The sequence below is a fragment of the Felis catus genome, chromosome F2 (genome assembly GCF_018350175.1).
Source record: "Felis catus isolate Fca126 chromosome F2, F.catus_Fca126_mat1.0, whole genome shotgun sequence".
Taxonomy (NCBI): domain Eukaryota; kingdom Metazoa; phylum Chordata; class Mammalia; order Carnivora; family Felidae; genus Felis; species Felis catus.
In genome coordinates, this window is record NC_058385.1 from 54,413,079 (window position 1) to 54,432,820 (window position 19,742).

The 19,742-nt window shown below is 34.9% G+C and overlaps 1 protein-coding gene across 5 annotated transcripts in view; it reads left to right on the forward strand.

Annotated features, from left to right (window-relative positions):
• PKHD1L1 (PKHD1 like 1) overlaps nt 1-19,742 on the forward strand; it is a 158,118-nt gene that overhangs the window by 38,606 nt on the left and 99,770 nt on the right. For all 5 annotated transcript variants that reach the window (XM_045049585.1, XM_023248273.2, XM_045049586.1 and 2 more), the window contains 11 exons: nt 818-975; nt 1,959-2,072; nt 3,825-3,974; nt 4,985-5,109; nt 7,908-8,071; nt 9,247-9,419; nt 11,394-11,541; nt 12,042-12,196; nt 14,020-14,142; nt 15,065-15,170; nt 18,565-18,675. In XM_045049585.1, coding sequence (XP_044905520.1) covers nt 818-975; nt 1,959-2,072; nt 3,825-3,974; nt 4,985-5,109; nt 7,908-8,071; nt 9,247-9,419; nt 11,394-11,541; nt 12,042-12,196; nt 14,020-14,142; nt 15,065-15,170; nt 18,565-18,675 — 1,527 coding nt within the window. The remainder of the gene's footprint in view (nt 1-817; nt 976-1,958; nt 2,073-3,824; nt 3,975-4,984; nt 5,110-7,907; nt 8,072-9,246; nt 9,420-11,393; nt 11,542-12,041; nt 12,197-14,019; nt 14,143-15,064; nt 15,171-18,564; nt 18,676-19,742) is intronic.

Consider the following 19,742-nt stretch of genomic DNA (forward strand, 5'->3'; position numbering starts at 1 on the left):
GTATTTACTTTTCTTTGGGCAATAATTATTTTCCAATTCATTGTTTATTTCTCATTTTATAAGATTGTTTAATGTGCTTGTTGGATGGAGGGCAAAGAATTTCATTTAACATGAATTGAAATTCTAAAAATTTCCCAAAGTTTAGATTGTCAAAAATGCTGTATAAATGAAGATATGGTGATCCTTGTTCTCCGAGGAATACATCTATAGTTCAGAGAGAAATTTTACAGCTTCAGCAGCCTTAAGAAATATAGCACCAAAATCATAAGTACCAAATCAAGTTCTAGGACTCTACCCAGCAGAGGTCAGTGGGCTTCCAATGGTGAAGCATCTTCCCAAAGCAGCGATAAATCTGAGGACAAGCCCTTATTTCTTTTAAAGTGAGATTGTATTAACAGGCCTCCCAGGCCTCGGGCTATTTCCTGGAATTCAGTTTTGTACTGTATTCATGTTTAAAGAAAATAGCAATATCCCAACCTAGCCCTCTATACTATGATAATGGTACTGGGACAAAACGAAAAGAAGTTTTGGAATATCCCACTGGTCGTTGATCTTTACCTCATGGTCCCAATACCTCCTTTTGTTTATCCCGTAACACTTTATTTTAAGCCATGGATATTGAACCTTAAATGAATAGCACTTTATCTGTTATTTTGCTGTTTCTGCTATGGCTAATCTTTAGCTCAAATTCAAGGATCCACATCTTCCCCATTCATCCCCCCTTTTTTGTGATAATACAATAAAACCAATTTTGTTACTCATGGATATATTGGTATTTTATTAACATCTTCAAATCCTATTTGGTACTTCATCGCAGGAGACTTTGATCTGCTTGGTTATGAAATGATTGAAGGGAACAATGTCACCCTGGATATTACAGAACAAATCAAAGGAAAACCCAGTTTGGACACATTCACACTAAACTGGGATGGAATCACTTCGAAGCCTCTGACCCCATGGTCATCAGAAGCTGAAGTATGCTCTTAGCTAATTTGTTAAATAGAAAGCTATTTAAATATCACCTTTCTAGTAAAACAAAAGAAAACAAAATAAACCCCACACTTTAAGGAGCGGTAATACACTCATTTACTTGACATGGTGGGTTGGAGCCAACCCATAGAGAGTGGAGAAGGGAGGAAACATCACAGAGACACAGGGGATGAAAGGGGGGGTTCTTAGATCTGTGCCAGCAGGATCTATTGTATCTCTGTGTGGGGCAGCTGTTTTTGTAGAAAGAATGTTTGCTTGGGAGTTATTGAATTTTGACAACTATCTACACAATGAGTTTAGGTTAATATTTGTTTGATGATTAACATCTTACTTTATCTCCTTAATTCTAAATGCTAATTATATCTGTGCTTTGCAAGAGAAGTAGATGTGGAAATTACAGGAAAACTTGTGAATAAATGTGTACCAATTCCTATATAATCCAAGATCATTTATTATTTTTAAAATAACCATCAATACAGTCTTATAGTATCTGAATCTCTTCTTTTGAAAAACAGAACACATTGTGTATTTTGTATATTGTATTTGCATATTTTGAAAAACAGAATACAGTGTATAGTTTTTTCCAGTTAATTTTGAGCTAATGGGGAAAACTATTCACTTGGAACCTGTTTAATTGAGTGCTAATTCATTTAGGTTTGCCTCATTGCCCTCTTTAAAAAAAACTACTAAACAAGTGCGTCTACCTTACATAACAACGGTGTAAGGTAATGTTACCCAATTGGATGTAACTATTGTGATTCTAAAATAAAACTCTTGAAAAAGTCACTAGACACTAAAATTATTACATATTAACTTAAAATTATTTAGGAAATGATCTCATAATGATGGCTGAAGTATGGGAATTATGCAAATGTTCAGTTATAACTAATTAGTGGAATGAGTAGTTAGTATAAATGTTCTAACTCTTCATGAAAAAGAAGTTACTAAAGCTCATATTTTTAATTTAGTTTCAGGCAGCCGTAGAAGAAATGGTTACTGCCAAGTGTCCACCGCAAATTGCAAATTTTGAAGAAGGATTTGTTGTGAAATACTTTAGAGATTATGAGTCTGATTTTAACCTGGTATGGAATGTAAATGAACAGTGAAACTGACCAAATAAGAATTCGTATAAATGCTTGGAATCTTGTGATTCTCTTTGGACTAACATTAATTCCTATTGTCAAATTGCAAAAATAATTTGTTACACATTTATTGGTAAGGTCTGCTTTATCATCTCCTTGCATTATAGTGTGATTCATTTGTGAAATTCACCACATATGAATTTTCTCGATCAAGGGAAAGTAAGAAAGATGATGGACAATATAAGATCTATAGGGTGTTTTACTTGTTTTCTTTACTTGGACGCAGAGTATATCCTGTTTCCTCATTGGCTTCTGAGCATATAATTTGTAGTAGGGCTTCCCTTGATTTTTGAGATCACCCTCTGGTCAATTAGTAAAATACTTGTCCTTATTTCTCTCTTGGTGAGGTATAAGAACTTTTCTTTGATGTACAGTAAAGAAAATTTCAGAATACTCTTATCTTCCTAATTCTTATTTTGAAAATCCGAGGAAGCCAGATATTCACCATTTCCAAATGAATACCATAAGAATAAGGACTATATAGGCTAGTGATTTGGTTCAGATCAATACCTTAGAAATAAATATGAATCCTTAAAAATATTTATCACATGCTTTAAATTACATGCTTTAAATCTGTTTAAATGAGCAGATTTATTAGTGAAAAAAAAAGGAAAATCTTTCCATTTAATTGGCTCTCATTTCAAATTAATTTAATAAACATGCATGTACTTGGGTTCTCCTATCCTGAATGTAGCGCTAGCAGCCTTGGGAATTGCACAGTAATTTACACTATGTTCTTTCCTTTCTTCATTCCCCATCGTCATGCTGGCACACATTCTTTGCTCTATCTTACTTTGATTATTTGCATTTCCCAGCACCATCTTCTTACATCCCTGCTTATTTCACTTATTTTACCCTCTCCCTGAAGCTCCTTAGTCCATCTTTCCTTTGAAATGAGTCTTGTTTATCTTTAAAGACAACTCATGTAGTGCTTCCTCTGAGTTATCTTTCTTGATGCTTTATATGTGAGTTAGAGGCCTCTCTTCAACCTCATAATTATATAATATATGTATAATACTTCAACATCAGTATTATAATCCTTAGTTCCTTTGTCCCAAACTTCATGGGATAGGAAATATCCCATATGGGGATAGTGTTCTTCACCACTTGAACCTTGAAGATTCAACAAAAAACAAATTAACAAACAATAGCCTGGCACATAGTGAACACTGAATGAATATTTGTGGAGGGGTTCCTGGGTAGCTCAGTCGGTTGAGCATCCGACTTCCACTGAGGTTGTGATCTTGGGAGTTTGTGAGTGTGAGCCCTGCATTGGGCTCTCTGCTGTCAGCACAGAGCCTGCTTCAGATCCTCTGTCCCTGCCTTTCTTTCTGTACCTCCCTCCCTCACTCTCTCTTCTTCTCCCTCAAAATAAATTAACTTGAAAAAAATTATAAAAAAATATTTGTGGAAGGAATGAATAAATATCCCTAAGAGTTCATGATATAAGGAGAAATATAAGATTTAGGAAATAGCCAAATACAGGTACAAGGGATTATATGATTGTGGAGCCAAAGGAGTGATACAGGATGAGAGCATTAGACTTTCAAAGAAGAGAGAGAATATTTCAAGTTAAAGTGGTGTGGGAAGCAATGGATCCAAGTTGGAACTTGAACAAATTGTGTGGAGATGTGGGGGAATAAAGCAGGACAATAAGTCATGTTTTCATTTGAAATATTACTGTTTCTGTAGGAACATATTAATAGAGGGCAGAAGACAGCGGAAACTGATGCTTACTGTGGTCGTTATTCCCTGAAAAACCCAGCTGTTCTCTTTGACTCCACAGATGTTAAACCAAACAGACTACCATATGGAGACATTTTATTATTTCCTTATAATCAGGTGAACTCAACAAAATGATATGCTAATTTAATCTGTAAAATACCTTGATAATAAAATTTCCTGAAATATAAGACAGGGAAAACTGCTTGTCATGTGAAATCATGTCACATTAGACAGGTACTGTGGTTCACATTCTGGGGCCTTGTGATTTCCTCTTCTGTTGGTTTTCAAAAAAAAAATGAAAAAAATATGTAATATCACGCACACGTATTCTGCTTTATCTTATAATTTCAGAGAAAATTACTTGCACATGAATTTAAATATTAAAACAATTAAAAATGTATAATCTCCTCAATATATTTTATTTATTAAGAAGAAACAAAAATGGATAGCCATCATAGAGTGATCTTGGGTATCCAGTCAAGGAGAAGTGAAGGGAAAGCATGAGTAGAGATGGGAGTTTTAGGATAGGTATTTAAGATTAGCAGTCATAGTCTTGTTTACCCTTTCTCTGGTTTTAAAATTCTCAAGTTCTGATATACATCCTCAAGTTCTAAGTTCTAAATATATTTGGTATGCTTAAGATGTTGTAGACCATTAAGATTGGTATTTAACTACCATTTTACAGTGACATGCATCTTTACCTCTAAATGCTGAGCTGCATTCACATCCCAATTAATCTACTTCAGTGTTTATCTCCTCTTTGTGTGTTTGGGCTTTTACATCCACTGTAGAGTTCACTTAGAGCTGGATTTAAATTTTACATTGCTACATGACTAAAGGGAGGGAATTATTTTCATTTTTTAAGGAAACCATATCTAAGAAAACAATAAGGAATAATCCTTAATTGTAAGGTCATTCAACTCCACTTCCTCTTCTAGAAAATCTTTCACAATTCTTCTATACCTAATTGGCTGAAATTAATTATCCCTGTCTCTGTGTTCTGAAATATTTTGTATGGAAAATTATCAATATTTATTTACTGGATTAGGTTGAGTTAACTTGAATTGCTATAAAACAACTTAAAGCTAAGATATTATTATTGATTTCTTTTTTAATTTTCTGTGTAGTTATGTTTAGCATACAAAGGATTCCTGGCAAATTATATTGCTCTAAAATTCCAATACCAAGACAGAAGCAAGATTACTAGAAGCAATGATATACAATTTACCTATAACTTTACTAATGGAAACAAGTAAGTTACATTCTGTGAATGTAAAATGGAAGTTATAATACAGTGTATAACCTGAACATAAAACAAACCCACTCTTTGTTAACTTTTTAAATTTTTTTTCCACTTTTTGTTAGTTTGGGTTTTTTTGTTTTGTTTTTGAGAGAGAGTATGTATGCACACGAGCAGGAGAGGGGCAAAGAAAGAGAGGGAGAGAGAGAGTCTTAAGCAGGCTCCACACCCAACATGGAGCCTAACACAGGGGTCAATGTCACAACTATGAGGTTATGACTTGAGCCAAAAATCAAGATTTGGACGTTTAACTGACTGAGCCACCCAGATGCCCACTTTTTGTTAGTTTTTGACAAATGCTGTGCAGCATAGATCTGACTGCCGTTTTCATGCCCTCTACATTAGCATCCTAACAGAAATAATTGTGGCAAAAATAAATAGATAGATTATGAATATAAGAATTGGTCTAGTGTTATCATCACCCATGACCATTTGAAAGGTAAAACAATGGTAAACCTTATAATTTAAATCATGTATTATTAAATCTAATAATGTTCCCACTTACTGAAGGCAGGTAGAAAGAGACTCCTTTATCACAATATTGTCATTAAACTTTGATCACTGAAAACAAGGTGCTTTCTAGGTGTGAGCAGAGCAAATAAAATATTTCAATGAATATTTCAAAGTTAATGGAGAAGAGACACTTTTTAATGCTTGGTTTGCCAAAATTTAGACACATAGAAATGCAAGCAGAGAAATATAAGGGAAGAAGATAGATGTCTAAGAAAGCTATCTAATGACTATAATTGCCACACCCTCAAGCACAAGTTAGTTCTGCATAATTACGTTTGGTTTTTATTATTATATCTTCTGAAATTTGTGTCAATCCACTTTTGTATTTCCACATAGAACACACATACAAATTTCACACACAATAGAGTCATAATGAAGACATACACATGCACATATACACCTTTTTTATTTGAAAACGTGTTCTCCAGGTACATTTTGCTATAAACACTCCCTGCATGCCTGAATTGAACAGATTAGATTGACAATTTTAGTTTTGGTGAGCATCACCTGCATGCGTTTGACTCATTCACTGTGACGAGATTTTGGAACATTTTACAGATCTTGGTTCTTTCATATTCGTCAAAGCATCACTCACCATATTGCTAAATAGGTCTTTCCTTTTAACCTGTAATTTATCTGCTGTAAAATACATTTGATAAGACTGATGGGCTTCCTTTACCCTAAATGCTATGATAGCTTTAAACAAGAATGTCATGATTTTCAGAGGAATAGGGTTCACTGGGTAAAATTATTGCCAGTCAAGGCAAAGTAAACTCCCCTGCTCCTATTGTGTATTTCTAAATTTGCTTTGATTTAGGTTAGACAGGCCACCATCAAGTAGATGTGTTAGAGTTAGATTATTTTTAGTACAATGTTAGTGTTAGAAGTGCCATTGCCCCCCCAAGAATTATGGTATAACCTTTCCAAAACAGTGATTTTTGTAGCTATAAATCAGGTTTCAAAATCTGAAAAGTGAAATATGATTTTCTTTTAGAAAACACTGTTTTCTAGGGATGCCTGCATGGCTCAGTCGGTTAAGCGTCAGACTTCTGCTCAGGTAATCTCACAGGTTGTGAATTCAAGCCCAGTGTCAGCTCAGAGCCTGGAGCCCACTTTGGATTCTGTGTCCTTCTCTCTCTTTGCCCCTCCCCCGCTCATGCTCTGTCTCTCTGTCTCAAAAATAAATAAATGTTAAAGAAATAATAATAATAATAAAACACTGTTATGTAGCCACAAAGACAGTGTGCTGTTCACTTAAGTTTTGATATCATTTGTAGTCTCTTTTTGTCGGATAAAGGGTCCTGTCCAGTATACTAAATTTTCTAAGTAGTAGTTTCTTAAACTTTAGAATTATATAATTAGGGTAGAATTCTACTGAGACCCTAAGTCGGTTTTTTTTTTTCATATTTATTTAAAGAGCACTTTATCTTGCTGTAGTTCCACATATAGTTTTCTAAAAATATGTTAGTTTAAGCTAAGCTTTGAGGCACTGAGGTGGATCCCATGATGAGTTTGGGAACCATGAAGGAAATTAAAATAGTAGGTGCTCAAACAAACTAGTCAGTTAATAATTACAGCAGTAGCTGATATAAAGATTATTGTTAAATTGTGTTTAGTTATTTTGATGGCAATATTTTTCTCTTTGTTGCAAACTCTCATAGCTGAATTGCTTAACTATAACTCATAGAATTCCAATGCAGTTAATATCAAGTGCAAAATATGAATCTAAATTACACATTTAAGGGGTAATGTGCTTTACGTAAATCACTTACCACTTTTGTCTCCTATCAGGAGACAGTGCAACTCTAGGGAGCTCTTTTGGGAGTAATAACAAGTTCCAGTTTGGCTTCTTGGTATTGAACTGAATTTACTGTTCTATCCTTGACATTTTTTACTAAAATAGTTTACTTTATTCTTGTGTCTTGTTTTTATTTATATGCTTGCTCTACACCAAGGCACATACTCCTTAATTTCCTTACCTATCGCTACAGAATATTTCACCTTCCTGTGGCTATTGCCAAGGCTACAAATAAAAGAAAACCTATATTTACAGTATACAACATTAAGTCTATTACTACCAGTTCAAATTTCTGTCTGCTGTTTCTTGTTATGGCTGCACCTCTGTGCTAATAAAGTGCGTTTAATGGTCTTCTTGTGGGAAAAAAAACACTTTTACTCTTTAAGAATTTAGTGCTTTTTTATAGTGTATTGGTTTACGTTAATTAACCATATTTCAGCTGGACCTACACTTGCATAGACCTTCTGGACCTCATACAAGCCAAATACACTGGGACAAATTTTTCTCTTCAGAGGATTGGTTTACAGAAGGCATCAGAATCACAGGTTTTCTATGTAGACACAGTATACATTGGACAGACATCTACAGTGTCTGCGTGGGATGGTATGTTGTATCATTTCATATCGATTCAAAACCTCTAAATCTATCTTGTAGAAAAATCTTTCCAGGGGAATTATTGTTTACTTTACATAGAAACATTAATCTCTAAATATTTGAGTCATTCTTTTATCTGAATATTATTATTTAAATAATATTATTTTTTATTCTAAGGATAAATGTATTCTTAATGAAAACTTTGTCATTATGGCAAGAATTAGTCTTTCTAGTCCTGGATTCTGTTTATATATATATAAACTGTGACAAATATTTTCATTTTGCTTTGTTTGATTTTTGAGAAACTAATCACAAAGATATGTGTTCCTAAAAGGCAGCTATTGACATTGGCATCTGTTTGGTAGGATTAAACTGAATATTTTCATGGACATCATGGTGATAATTAATAATACTATAAATGAAAAATTTATTTCTGGTAGTCTAAGCATTGTTTTATAGTCATATCAGTAGACTCCTACATATGAGCTGTGATGATAAAATAATTACAATTAAACTGTGATCTTTAAAAAAATCAACCTAATTCTAAACAGTCACCTTTAACAGTGACTACTCACATTTTTCAGAGAAATTTTAAAATCCTTTCCTTTGGAACTATTTTCAAGTGCAAGGTTAAAAGTCAACTTAAATGTACTACTTTAGAGTCACTTCTTTTGAATCTGCTCTCACCAGAATTTACATTCTAATTAGTGGAGCACATATATAAGACAGCTCACTTGGGCTCAGATGGATGTTGTAGTTCAACAGATAGCATGCATTTAGCACCTACCATGTACCAGGCACTGTACTAGCTACTAAAGAAATTGCTGTGGACAAGACACCCCGAGTCCTGTCCTTATGGAGTGCACGTCTTAGCACTACATTCAGGAACCTAGGACAGAGCAGAGCTAACAGGCCCACAGAAGGCTACATGAAACCCAGGGTTTGGTGGCTTTTAAATATTTTCTTTTACCTGATAAAGCTCATATGTTGACAGACTTTAAAGCTTTATATTCTAGAAGTAAAAGTTTGCCAAGCTCCAAAAACTACTTGTCTTAAGATCTTCTTTCTAAAATTTGATTCTAAACAGCTATTCCTATTCCATGACATGGATATTATTTGATGATTTTCTTTTTTAGCAGCAGAAGCTATGAAATTTTATTTTCCATTTATTCCATGTTCTTTAGAAATGCCAAAGAGAAGACTTCCAGCATTAGCAAATAAAGGGATATTTTTAAAGAACTTTCAGGTGAATCAGACCAAAATTAATGGATCAAGTATTACCAACCAATATTCTGTCACCATGACTTCATATAATTGCAGTTATAATATACCCATGATGGCTGTGAGCTTTGCACAGGTAAGCTCAGAATTTTGCAGCTTACTGTTTTCAATTTATGGAAAATTAGCTTTGATCTAATAACCTTTTTAAAAAATTTTTACAAATGGCTGACATTCAGATGGAATATCTTTTAATAGGACAAGATAAGCATATAGCATCTGACATTCAGATGGAATATCTTTTAATAGGACAAGATAAGCTTATTCTAAGCATAAATGAAGAGTCAGAGGCTTGTTAGACTTGAGCATGAAAATTCACTTTAAGCATTAAGAAAGTCTTTAAGAAATATGTCTATGGGAAAAAACAAGGGGAAACTGTCTTAAGAAACAGATTTAAGTAGAATTTTCTCTGTTGACTTAAAAGGAAATGCTGTGGGCTCTTTCAGTAAAAGTTTTGAACAGAGATTGTTGAAAGAAAATTTGAAATTCTGCAATATGTTCTTAAATGTTTCTGTTAGAAACACCACTTTTTGCTTGTATCAAAATTGGTACTGGGAGGAAAAAGATAGGTTTCCAGAATTCCAAAAGGACCTGAATAATTTTTGTACTGCTTGCGTTATTTATAATAAGATCAGTATTAAATACTATAAATGTAAGTATTTTAAAATGTAATGTCCTCCAAAACTATCCAAGGAATTAATATAATTTTCCACAGTGAATCAAAAACAAGTATAATAAGCTCTAGATTGGAGTTAAATAGTAATTAAATATTTTTGTGAAAGTCTCAAAGAGTGTTTTGCTTAATGATAGTCTGATTCTGTGATTAAAAATACAGGAAAACTCTTAAGTATTCCACAAAAGTTGCTTTACCCTATGCTGGTGCAATGTTGTAATCTTAGTATCTTCAAGATGAAATCTCTTGTAAATATGTTTCAGTCGTTTACTCTTAGCTGCACAACAGAATGTAGTATCAGGGGTTTGTGTTGTTAAATAATCAGTGACATCAGCTCCCATTTTTCAAGATTCCTCATTAAAATTGGTAATTGTATCCTCTAGCTTTTGTTATTCAGTCAAAGTCAAATTAAGGAATAGGGGACATATGTTTGTGACCTTTTTAAAAAAAATTCCAGTGAAAGATACACGCAGTAATGTGCACATCTGTTAAATGTTATTTGTATTGATAAATAATCCAGTATGTGCTCTTTTGCATCTAGCTGCTTCTGTTTGATATTATGAGATTTGTGTGTTGCATGTAGCTGTAGTTCATTCTTTGTCATTGCTTTACCGTATTCCGTGGTGTGAATATACCACAATTTAACCATCCTGTTGATGGGCTTTTGTCTTATTTCCAGTTTGGGGCTATTATGAACAAAGCTGCTGTGAACTTATGTCTTTTGGCAATTATGTTTACTCTTTTCTGTGGGCAGTGAGGCTTAAAGTTTTAAATTCCACAAGATTCACAGACAACCGTGAGGGATCTGAAGCAGGAGGATGTTATCATTTTCACTAGTACAATCACTGTGTATGAATTTTTATAGCATGTGTTGCTTTTGTCAATTGATTGGCACTCAACGTTAGGCAGGTTTTTCTTGAGTCTGGATCAGAATCTGTGCTGATTATATACTTCAGTATATTGTTAGTTTTCTAGTCCCCATATGTTATTTCTCCAAAGAGATTTTCAGTTTTTTGATAGCAAAGACTTCATCTTATGTTTCTTTGCCTCCCCACAGTGATTAGCACTGTACCTTGAATGGGATGCCTGTTCAATAAATATTTGTTCGTTGAGTGATGGAGGGTACACTCTGAATTAATGAGGTATTACTAAGGTTCCAGCTGATTGCTGCACAGATGACTGAGTTGACTTTGGCCTCATTATTGCAGCTTTGTAGGTATGGCCTGGGTTGATTTATGTGACTCTCCTTAATGTTCTGAGGAATCCTGAATACCTGAGGCTCATTTATGTCATGTCACAGGATTGTACGATGGTGAAATAGAAATCATGTTAGCTGTTGTTATGTTTAATCATTTTATCAATATTTATTTTGGAAATTAGATAATCACAAATGAGACAGAGAATGAGTCTGTTTACAGAGGAAATAATTGGCCAGGGGAGTCAAAGATTCGTATTCAGAGAATTCAAGCCGCGTCTCCACCTGTAAGTGGCAGCTTTGACATTCAAGCTTATGGACACATTCTCAAAGGTATATGACAAAAGTTCAGAACGGTTGGACAATGCCAATCTAGGCAGCCATAATAACAATTTTGGTGTATTTCTTTCTAATATGATTTCCCTACATAATTTATATCCTTGAGATTATGTTAGTGACATAAAGCTAAATTATCCAGAACAAATTATATTTTCACTTTTTCTTTATTGCCTCACCAGATATACCAGGTTACATTCCCAAAAGTTTGTTTTTCTTTTATGTCCCCAGCTTATAGGTTCTCTATAAAGTTAATCAGTAATCAAAAATAAAAGTTTTTGAGCCAGAGCTATCATCTGAGGTACATCACTCATGTAATTTTCGCTTCCAAGAGGTTCATAAATTCTTGGCCTAAATAAGACACAAATTTCATTTTTACTATATTGGAGGAGGACAGTTGGCTTACAATATGTAGCACATACTTCATGGATTTTAAGGGTGAAATCGGTTTGTGAATTTTTGACCCCTGCTATTTGCTGTCCCTCTGTTGAATGCAGGCCTTCCCGCCACTGTGTCGGCTGCAGATTTACAGTTTGCTCTCCAGAGTGTGGAAGAAGTGGGACGAGTCTCAGTAACACGGGAGGGAACGTGTGCTGGATACTCATGGAACATCCAGTGGAGAAGCACACATGGAAGGCAGAATCTTCTACAGGTTCCCTCCTCTGGCTTGGCTTTTGTTTGTTTGTTTATTTTCCATGTGTTGCTGGCTTATTGCACCTTGCCTCATTTTTTTTAAAGAATTGGAGACTGTCTATATTTAAAAAATGCAAACTATAGACTAAACATTAAAAAAAGAGAAATTGAGGGAAGATTGTTCTAAGTTAAGTTGATTCGATGTTCTCTTTCATGGAGAATTGCTGTTGGTACTTTATTTGCTGTCCCCTCTGGAAAGAGACCAGGGATATGTGTTAGAAGACCCTTGATAGGGGCAGGAGGAGCCCAGGCAGGGCTTATAGGTTATCCTGTGTACCCCCAGGTAGTTCCTGTGGTAAGCTGTTATCTAATTACCTTTGCTTAGTTAGAGTGTGAAGGGGGTCAGAGGAGAGGAGTTGGACCCAGAGTATGTGAAGGAGAGGAATCTAGAGGAGTCTGGGGGCTCAGACTGTCAAAAACATTAAAAAGATGATGCTTTTGAGTGATAGTAAGAGTGTGAGGGAGGAAACGGTCTCTCTCGTGCACTATTGGCGAGAAAGTTGATTCGTATGATCATTTTAGGGGATTATTTAGTAGAATCTGAATGTAGATACCTTCTGATTTAGCAATCTCAGCTATGTAACTGTATAATACTGAAATAATAACACAAATATGAAATGATGTAGGCACAAAAGTAGTCACTGTGATAGTATTTGTAATAGTAAAAACCTAGCAACCTGGCCCCATCAAGAGAAGAATGGTTGTTAAAATGACACAACATTAGCCTGAATACCATGAAGCCATATATAGTGTAGACCCACGTGTATTCACCTGGAAAGGTGTCCATGACAGAAGGTGGAAGAAAATACAGAAATCTACTTATGGGACCATTTTGAGAAAAGAAAAAAAAATGAGGAGAGAGGGGAAAGAGGAGACCAAGAAAAAAAAAAAAACACCCGTACCCGTATATAAATGTAACATATGATGTACCTTACATAGACTATGGGTGTGCAGAATAGTAACATTCATAAAGATATGGAGGTAATTTAAGAAAACACATGGTCTGGAACTAGAATTAGCAGATTCTGTAGCTGAGTGGCTCTAGTGACTGGTCTTCCTCTTGGTATCTCTGCTGATGTCTGTGCATTTACCCCCTTGTCTCTTTTCTGACCAGTCCTTCCCTGCTTGCTCATCACTTCTGCTTCTTATCACCACTTTAGCACACACAGGGCCCAGCGTGGAGACTCCTGTCTCTTTGCTAGCCACTGTATATATGAGAAGGCTGGCATATTGGCAGAGGGATTTTGAAATAACCAAGTTGTATATATTGATTTTATTTTATTCATTTTTATCATTGGCAAAAAATATAATTCCACAAATGGATGAAAAACCAGGATAATCAGGGGTGAAAAATGCTGAAGGGGAAAAGTTGACTCTCAGGTGGAAAGAGGTATAACTCATTCAACTATTCAAAAATCATTTATCAGAATGGTCACATTTAGGACAATCATAGAACATTTTGAGAAAATAAAATTTAGTAAATTGATTTTCCTTAGACATGCTTTATTCTAACAATTCAGGTTGATTTTAGTCATTCAGTTCAACTTGTAATTGATGTAATATATTATAATGCAATCATGTTAGCCCTTTTTGGGGGGGGGGGTAGATTATGTTCACTTTGGAAGAGTCTCCTTTTTCAAAAAATGTGACTAAAGTGCTTTTTTGAATGATTTTTTTTCATTTTTGACTTTTATTCACTTTCAACCTTGCTTAATTAAAAAAAAACTAGTACAGTCATATTTATCATAGCCTTTCTAGTAAAATAATTTTGTGTAAAAATAGATTAATGATTCCAATATTATTGGAGAAAAAGCTAATATGACAGTTACGAAGATAAAAGATGGTGGCTTATTCAGACGGCGCATACTTGGAGACCTACTTCGTACACCCAACCAACAGCCACAGGTATTTCTGAAACTTTTCTCATGACCTGTAACATAATTTTAAATATGTACCAAGTTTGTAATACATTAAAGACCTGTTGAAACAGCAGGAATGATGTCTTTATTTTCATCTGAATATTAACTCAATAATATTATTATGACTTTTGGGAAAATTACCTTCCTTATGATAAAAGTGTGGATTTCTAAGCTTGACTACTACCTGTTAGAATTTGAAAATATGCTTTTTAATTTAATCTTTAGTTATTCTGTGAAGTAATTATTAGCATTCCTACTTTAATGATGAGGAAATTAATATGTAATGAATGTAGGTGACTTTCACAAGAGCATCCTTTATTGTCCTTCATAGCACTAATCACTGCTAGGGCATAATATGCACTTACTTCTTTTTCTTTATGCTTATTTATTTATTTTGAGAGAGAGAGAGACTGAGAAGGGAAAGCACATGTATGTGTGCACAGGCACAGGAGGGGCAGAGAAAGAGGGAGGGAGAATCCCAGGCAGGCTCTGTGCTGTCAGCGCAGAGCCCAATGTGGGGGCTCCATTGCACAAACCAGTAGATCATGACCTGAGCTGAAATCAAAAGTCAGACACTTAACTGACTTAGCCACCCAGGCACCTTGCATTTACTTAAAAAAAAATTTATAGTGTGACTCTCTGTCTCCCCCCAACCCCCACTAGAATATAAATTGAGTGACAGCAGGGATGTTGTGTTTAATGTGTCTTAATGCATTTTAACACTTAGAACTGTGCCTTTGCATACGAGGCACATGTGTTGAATGAATGGTCAAAGCAGAGAGTATAAATAGACTAATCTTTGAAAACAAACAAGCAAACAAACAAAACCCCATCATTTGTTTATATCTTACGTATATTCTCCATAGCTGTGCTACCCGTTCTCTGTTTCTGTGTTTCATTATTTGAAGGTTGAAGTCTATGTCAACGGAGGTCCATCTAAGTGTTCAGGTGACTGTGGGTTTACGTGGGATTTCATGGCGACTCCAGTAGTCCGGGCCATAAACCCATCTCAAGGTAATCTCCCGCTTTTTAACTTGGAGTAGAGTGTGGAAGACGAGTAGCAAAAGTGTAAACTAATAATGATTTTTAAATATACTGGTTTCACCACCTCAGGCATGCAGACATTGCTACATAGTTTTAAAAAAAATCTATCAGAAAGCTGTGGAAAGAGCATTAATTACTTACTTTTGAGAAACAAATCACACTTGAAGTTGGACTCGCCAGTCTACTTCTCTAGTTTCACCACGTTAGAGTCGGGTCTCTAAAATTTCACTCTGACGAGGCATTTTTGTGAAATTCTGCTTGCTAGGGTATTAACAGGAATCTTTCGTCAGATGAGACCACTTTTAGGAGATTTAGTACTAAAAAGCTGGTAATGAGACAGCTGCTGTTGAGTAAAAGAAAATAATTAGGTCCTAGACTTGAGAATTAGAGGAAAACACATTGCCAAGAACTCAGTCTTGGATGACACATTGTACCATATCTTCGTATTATGTAATTACTTTAAAAACGTGATTACTCTTTGTGTCTGAACTCCCCAGCACGAAAGTAAACAGCAGGGGCTAAAGATTGCAAGGAGTGGCTTTTCTTTTCAGTCAGAATGCTAAACTCAGATGATATAATCACAGATTTAATCTTGGTAGCTAGTAGGAAAATTCATCTGCTAATTATATATCACCAAAAAAAAAAAAAAAGAAAGAAAATTTAAAAAATAACTCATCTTTGTGTTGAAAGAATATGTTCTTCAGACTTCTTTACAGTAATGATATTACTTTGGGATAATCCATGTTACATGGGATCAAAACTATCAAGTATAAAAATTTGATGAACTTTAATTTGGTTGTGGTCCCTTGATATTTATATTTTTACATCTATTCTTGTATCTTATAACGAATTTCCACTTTTATATGTACTTCCTGAAAAAAACTGTTTCTTACTCAAGATAATTAACAATCTAAATTGCTTTTTTGCCATATTTTGATAAATTTTAAAATAATGAAAAGATAAGTATAAATAATGCTGTAAAAAACACCTATCTTCTCTTCACTGAAAATTAATGCAGTTAACAGTTTGTCATATTTACTTCCAATTATCAATTTAAGAAAGAAAATTTTATAGGAACAGCTAAAGTCCTCTTGAAACACAATCTCCGGTTCTAGTTCCTAAAGATCTCCCCAGAGGCAGTCACAATAATTAATTTTGTGTGTATTCTTCCATGCCATTGTTAATACCTTTTGTAAAGAACACACACACATAAGGTAATTTTAGTGTTTTTAAGCTTGTGAAAGAGATGTTAAAATGTAAACATCAGAGAAATTACGCTGTAAATATTATTTGCATCTGATTTTTGTCATTCAGCATTCCTTTTGAGAAATATATATATGTTTTTATGCATAGCTAATTTGTCATTTAAAAATACTTCATGACTATACCAACTTATTTTTGTCTCTGTTGATGGACATCTAGATTGTTTACAAACTTTTGTTTTTACATATAATTGCATTGAGCTTTGTTGTACAAATCTCCTAAGGTGTACATGCTAGAGCTTATTTAGGGTACATGCCCAGAGATAGAATTGCTGGATAATAATTGAGTATGTGTGTATTCAGCTTATTAGATGGCCAAATTTCTCTCCAACATGCCTGTACTTCCAGCATGTGTGAGAGCACTGTATTCCTCACATCGATGTCAATACTTAGATTATCAGCCTCCTAATTCTGGTCAATCTGATGGGTGAAAGAAATTGTCTCATCATTGTTTTAATTTGTCTTTTCTCTGATGAGTAATGCATGTAAGAATCTTCTTATTGGTTCTTGAACATTTAGAGTATTTCTTCTGCACATTGCTTGTTAACATCCTTTATTTATCAGATTGTCTTTTTTCTACTGACTTGTAGCTGTGTATTTTATATTATATTTACTGATCCTCTAGCACATCTTCTCCCAGTATGTCACCTGCACGTTGTTTTAGTATCTTGTTTATGGGAACAGTCAAATCACTGATTTATTCCAGTTTATTTATCTTTTTCTTTATGGTTAACCATGACTTTTCAATGTTATTTAAGAAAACCATCTGTACATTAAAGTTAAGATGTTTGATTATGTTTTCTTCTAAAATTCAAGAGGTTGACATTTTTCATTCTTAGCTCTTAAAATCCATGTGGAATCCATCTTGTATGTGATGTTATATAAGTAGGGTGACTATACCACTTATCGCCCAAATCTGGACACGCTTTTTTTTTATAATATGTGAAGTTTATTGTCAAATTGGTTTCCATACAACACCCAGTGCTCATCCCAAAAGATGCCCTCTTCAATACCCATCACCCACCCCCCATCAACCCTCAGTTTGTTCTCAGTTTTTAAGAGTCTCTTATGCTTTGGCTCTCTCCCACTCTAACCTCTTTTTCTTTTTCCTTCCCCTCCCCCATGAGTTTCTGTTAAATTTCTCAGGATCCACATAAGAGTGAAAACCTATGGTATCTGTCTTTCTCTGTATGGCTTATTTCACTTAGCATCACAGTCTCCAGTTTCATCCACGTTGCTACAAAGGGCCATATTTCATTCTTTCTCATTGCCATGCAGTACTCCATTGTGTATATAAACCACAATTTCTTTATCCATTCATCAGTTGATGGACATTTAGGCTCTTTCCATAATTTGGCTATTGTTGAGAGTGCTGCTATAAACATTGGGGTACAAGTGCCCCTATGCATCAGTACTCCTGTATCCCTTGGGTAAATTCCTAACAGTCATAGGGTCGGTCTATTTTTAAGTTTTTTTAGGAACCTCCACACTGTTTTCCAGAGCGGCTGTACCAGTTTGCATTCCCACCAACAGTGCAAGAGGGTTCCCGTTTCTCCACATCTTCTCCAGCATCTATAGTTGGACACTCTTAAGAATGAATGGAAATAACAGTTATGAGTAAAATGCTGAGACAGAGGGTGTACCCTGGGAATATCTCAGCCACTTGAGGATGCATATTACCCCAGACAGAGGAAGCTTATTTTATCACAAGTGGAAAGTGCCCACAAGTATTGTGCAGTTCATCTTTTTTCTCATGAATTTGTGATGGCAGTTCTGTCATACGATAAGTTATCATATAGGAATGCCTGTTTAATTTGTCATAACGATAATTTTCCTTATATCATTCCATACTTCAGACAGATATTCTACTGCTAATCTCTGTCAACACAGATTTAAAACATGAACAAATATAGAGCAATTCAATGGGAAAAAATTTACCATTGGTAAATATGTGTCTGTTTTCCCTGCTTATTTACCAGCTTATTGTTTATAGCCTTTAGATGAAAATAGGCTTATTTGTCTCTGCAAAACATTTGACTTCATAACAACAGATTCTTTGGTTTTTTCTTTTTCATATTGTTATTTAAATTGATCATTTTCAGGATCCTTTGAAGAAAGCACAATTCTAACCATAGTAGGCTCTGGATTTTCCCCCAGTTCAGCTGTATTGGTCTCTGTTGGACCAGTGGGTTGCTCTCTTCTTTCTGTGGATGGTAGGTCCTTTGTAAAATTATTATTATTACATTTAATTGTTTTTCTCATAAGAGAAAGTAGAGTCAAAGAGCAGTATTAAAATAGTCCTTCTGTAGAGTACCTCTGGGGACATGAAATTGGCAAACTTCTCTGGATAAATGCATTATGGTTTTTTTTTTAATTTTTAAATGTTTATTTATTTTTGAGAGAGAGACAGAGTGTGAGCAGGGGAGGAGCAGAGAGAGAGGGAGGCCGAAGCAGAATCTGAAGCAGGCTCCAGGCTCTGAGTTGTCAACACAGAGCCCAATGTGGGGCTCAAACCCAGGAACCACAAGATATGACCTGAGCTGAAGTTGGACGCTTAACCAACACACCCAGGCACCCCAAATGCATTATCTTTTTAATCTTTGGTTATGACCACAAACTAGTTCTTTCAGTGTTGGACAGTGTGTTTTATCCCTTAACTGTTGATTTTTGTTCTTTTTCCCTTATAAAGTGATTATATAAAAGCTTTCCTTCTTGAGGTGCCTGGGCGGCTAAGTCAGTTGAGCGTCTAACTTTTGATTTTGGCTCAGGTCACGAACCCAGGGTCGTGGGAGCCACATGTTGGGCCCTGTGCTGAGCGTGGAGTCTGCTTAGGATTCTGTCTCTCAATCTCTCTCTCTTTCTCTCTCTCTCTCTTTTCCTCTGACCCTCCCCTACTCACATGCACATAAGTGCACAAACTCTCTCAAATTAAAAAAAAAAAAAAAAAAAAAAAAGCTTTTTTTGGTGTGTCCCTGGGACACAAAAATATAAGAGATGCCACTCTGGTATTCGATGGTGCCCATGCTTTGACAGTGTCACATTAATAATGCAGCAAAGAGACATGGTCATCCTCTCTGAGTTCGAGTCCAACAAAATCTCTATCCGTTAACATAAAATTTCAAGATTATTCACATTTTTTACTCTTGAAAAAGTGAGAGCCATGATTGTGTATTTCCCTAAATATTACCTTTCATAATTAATCCTAGGTGTTTTCCTTAATTTTAATGGGATTATATAAGCAAATGTATCTTTCATATAATTTGTTTTTAATTCAGTTACT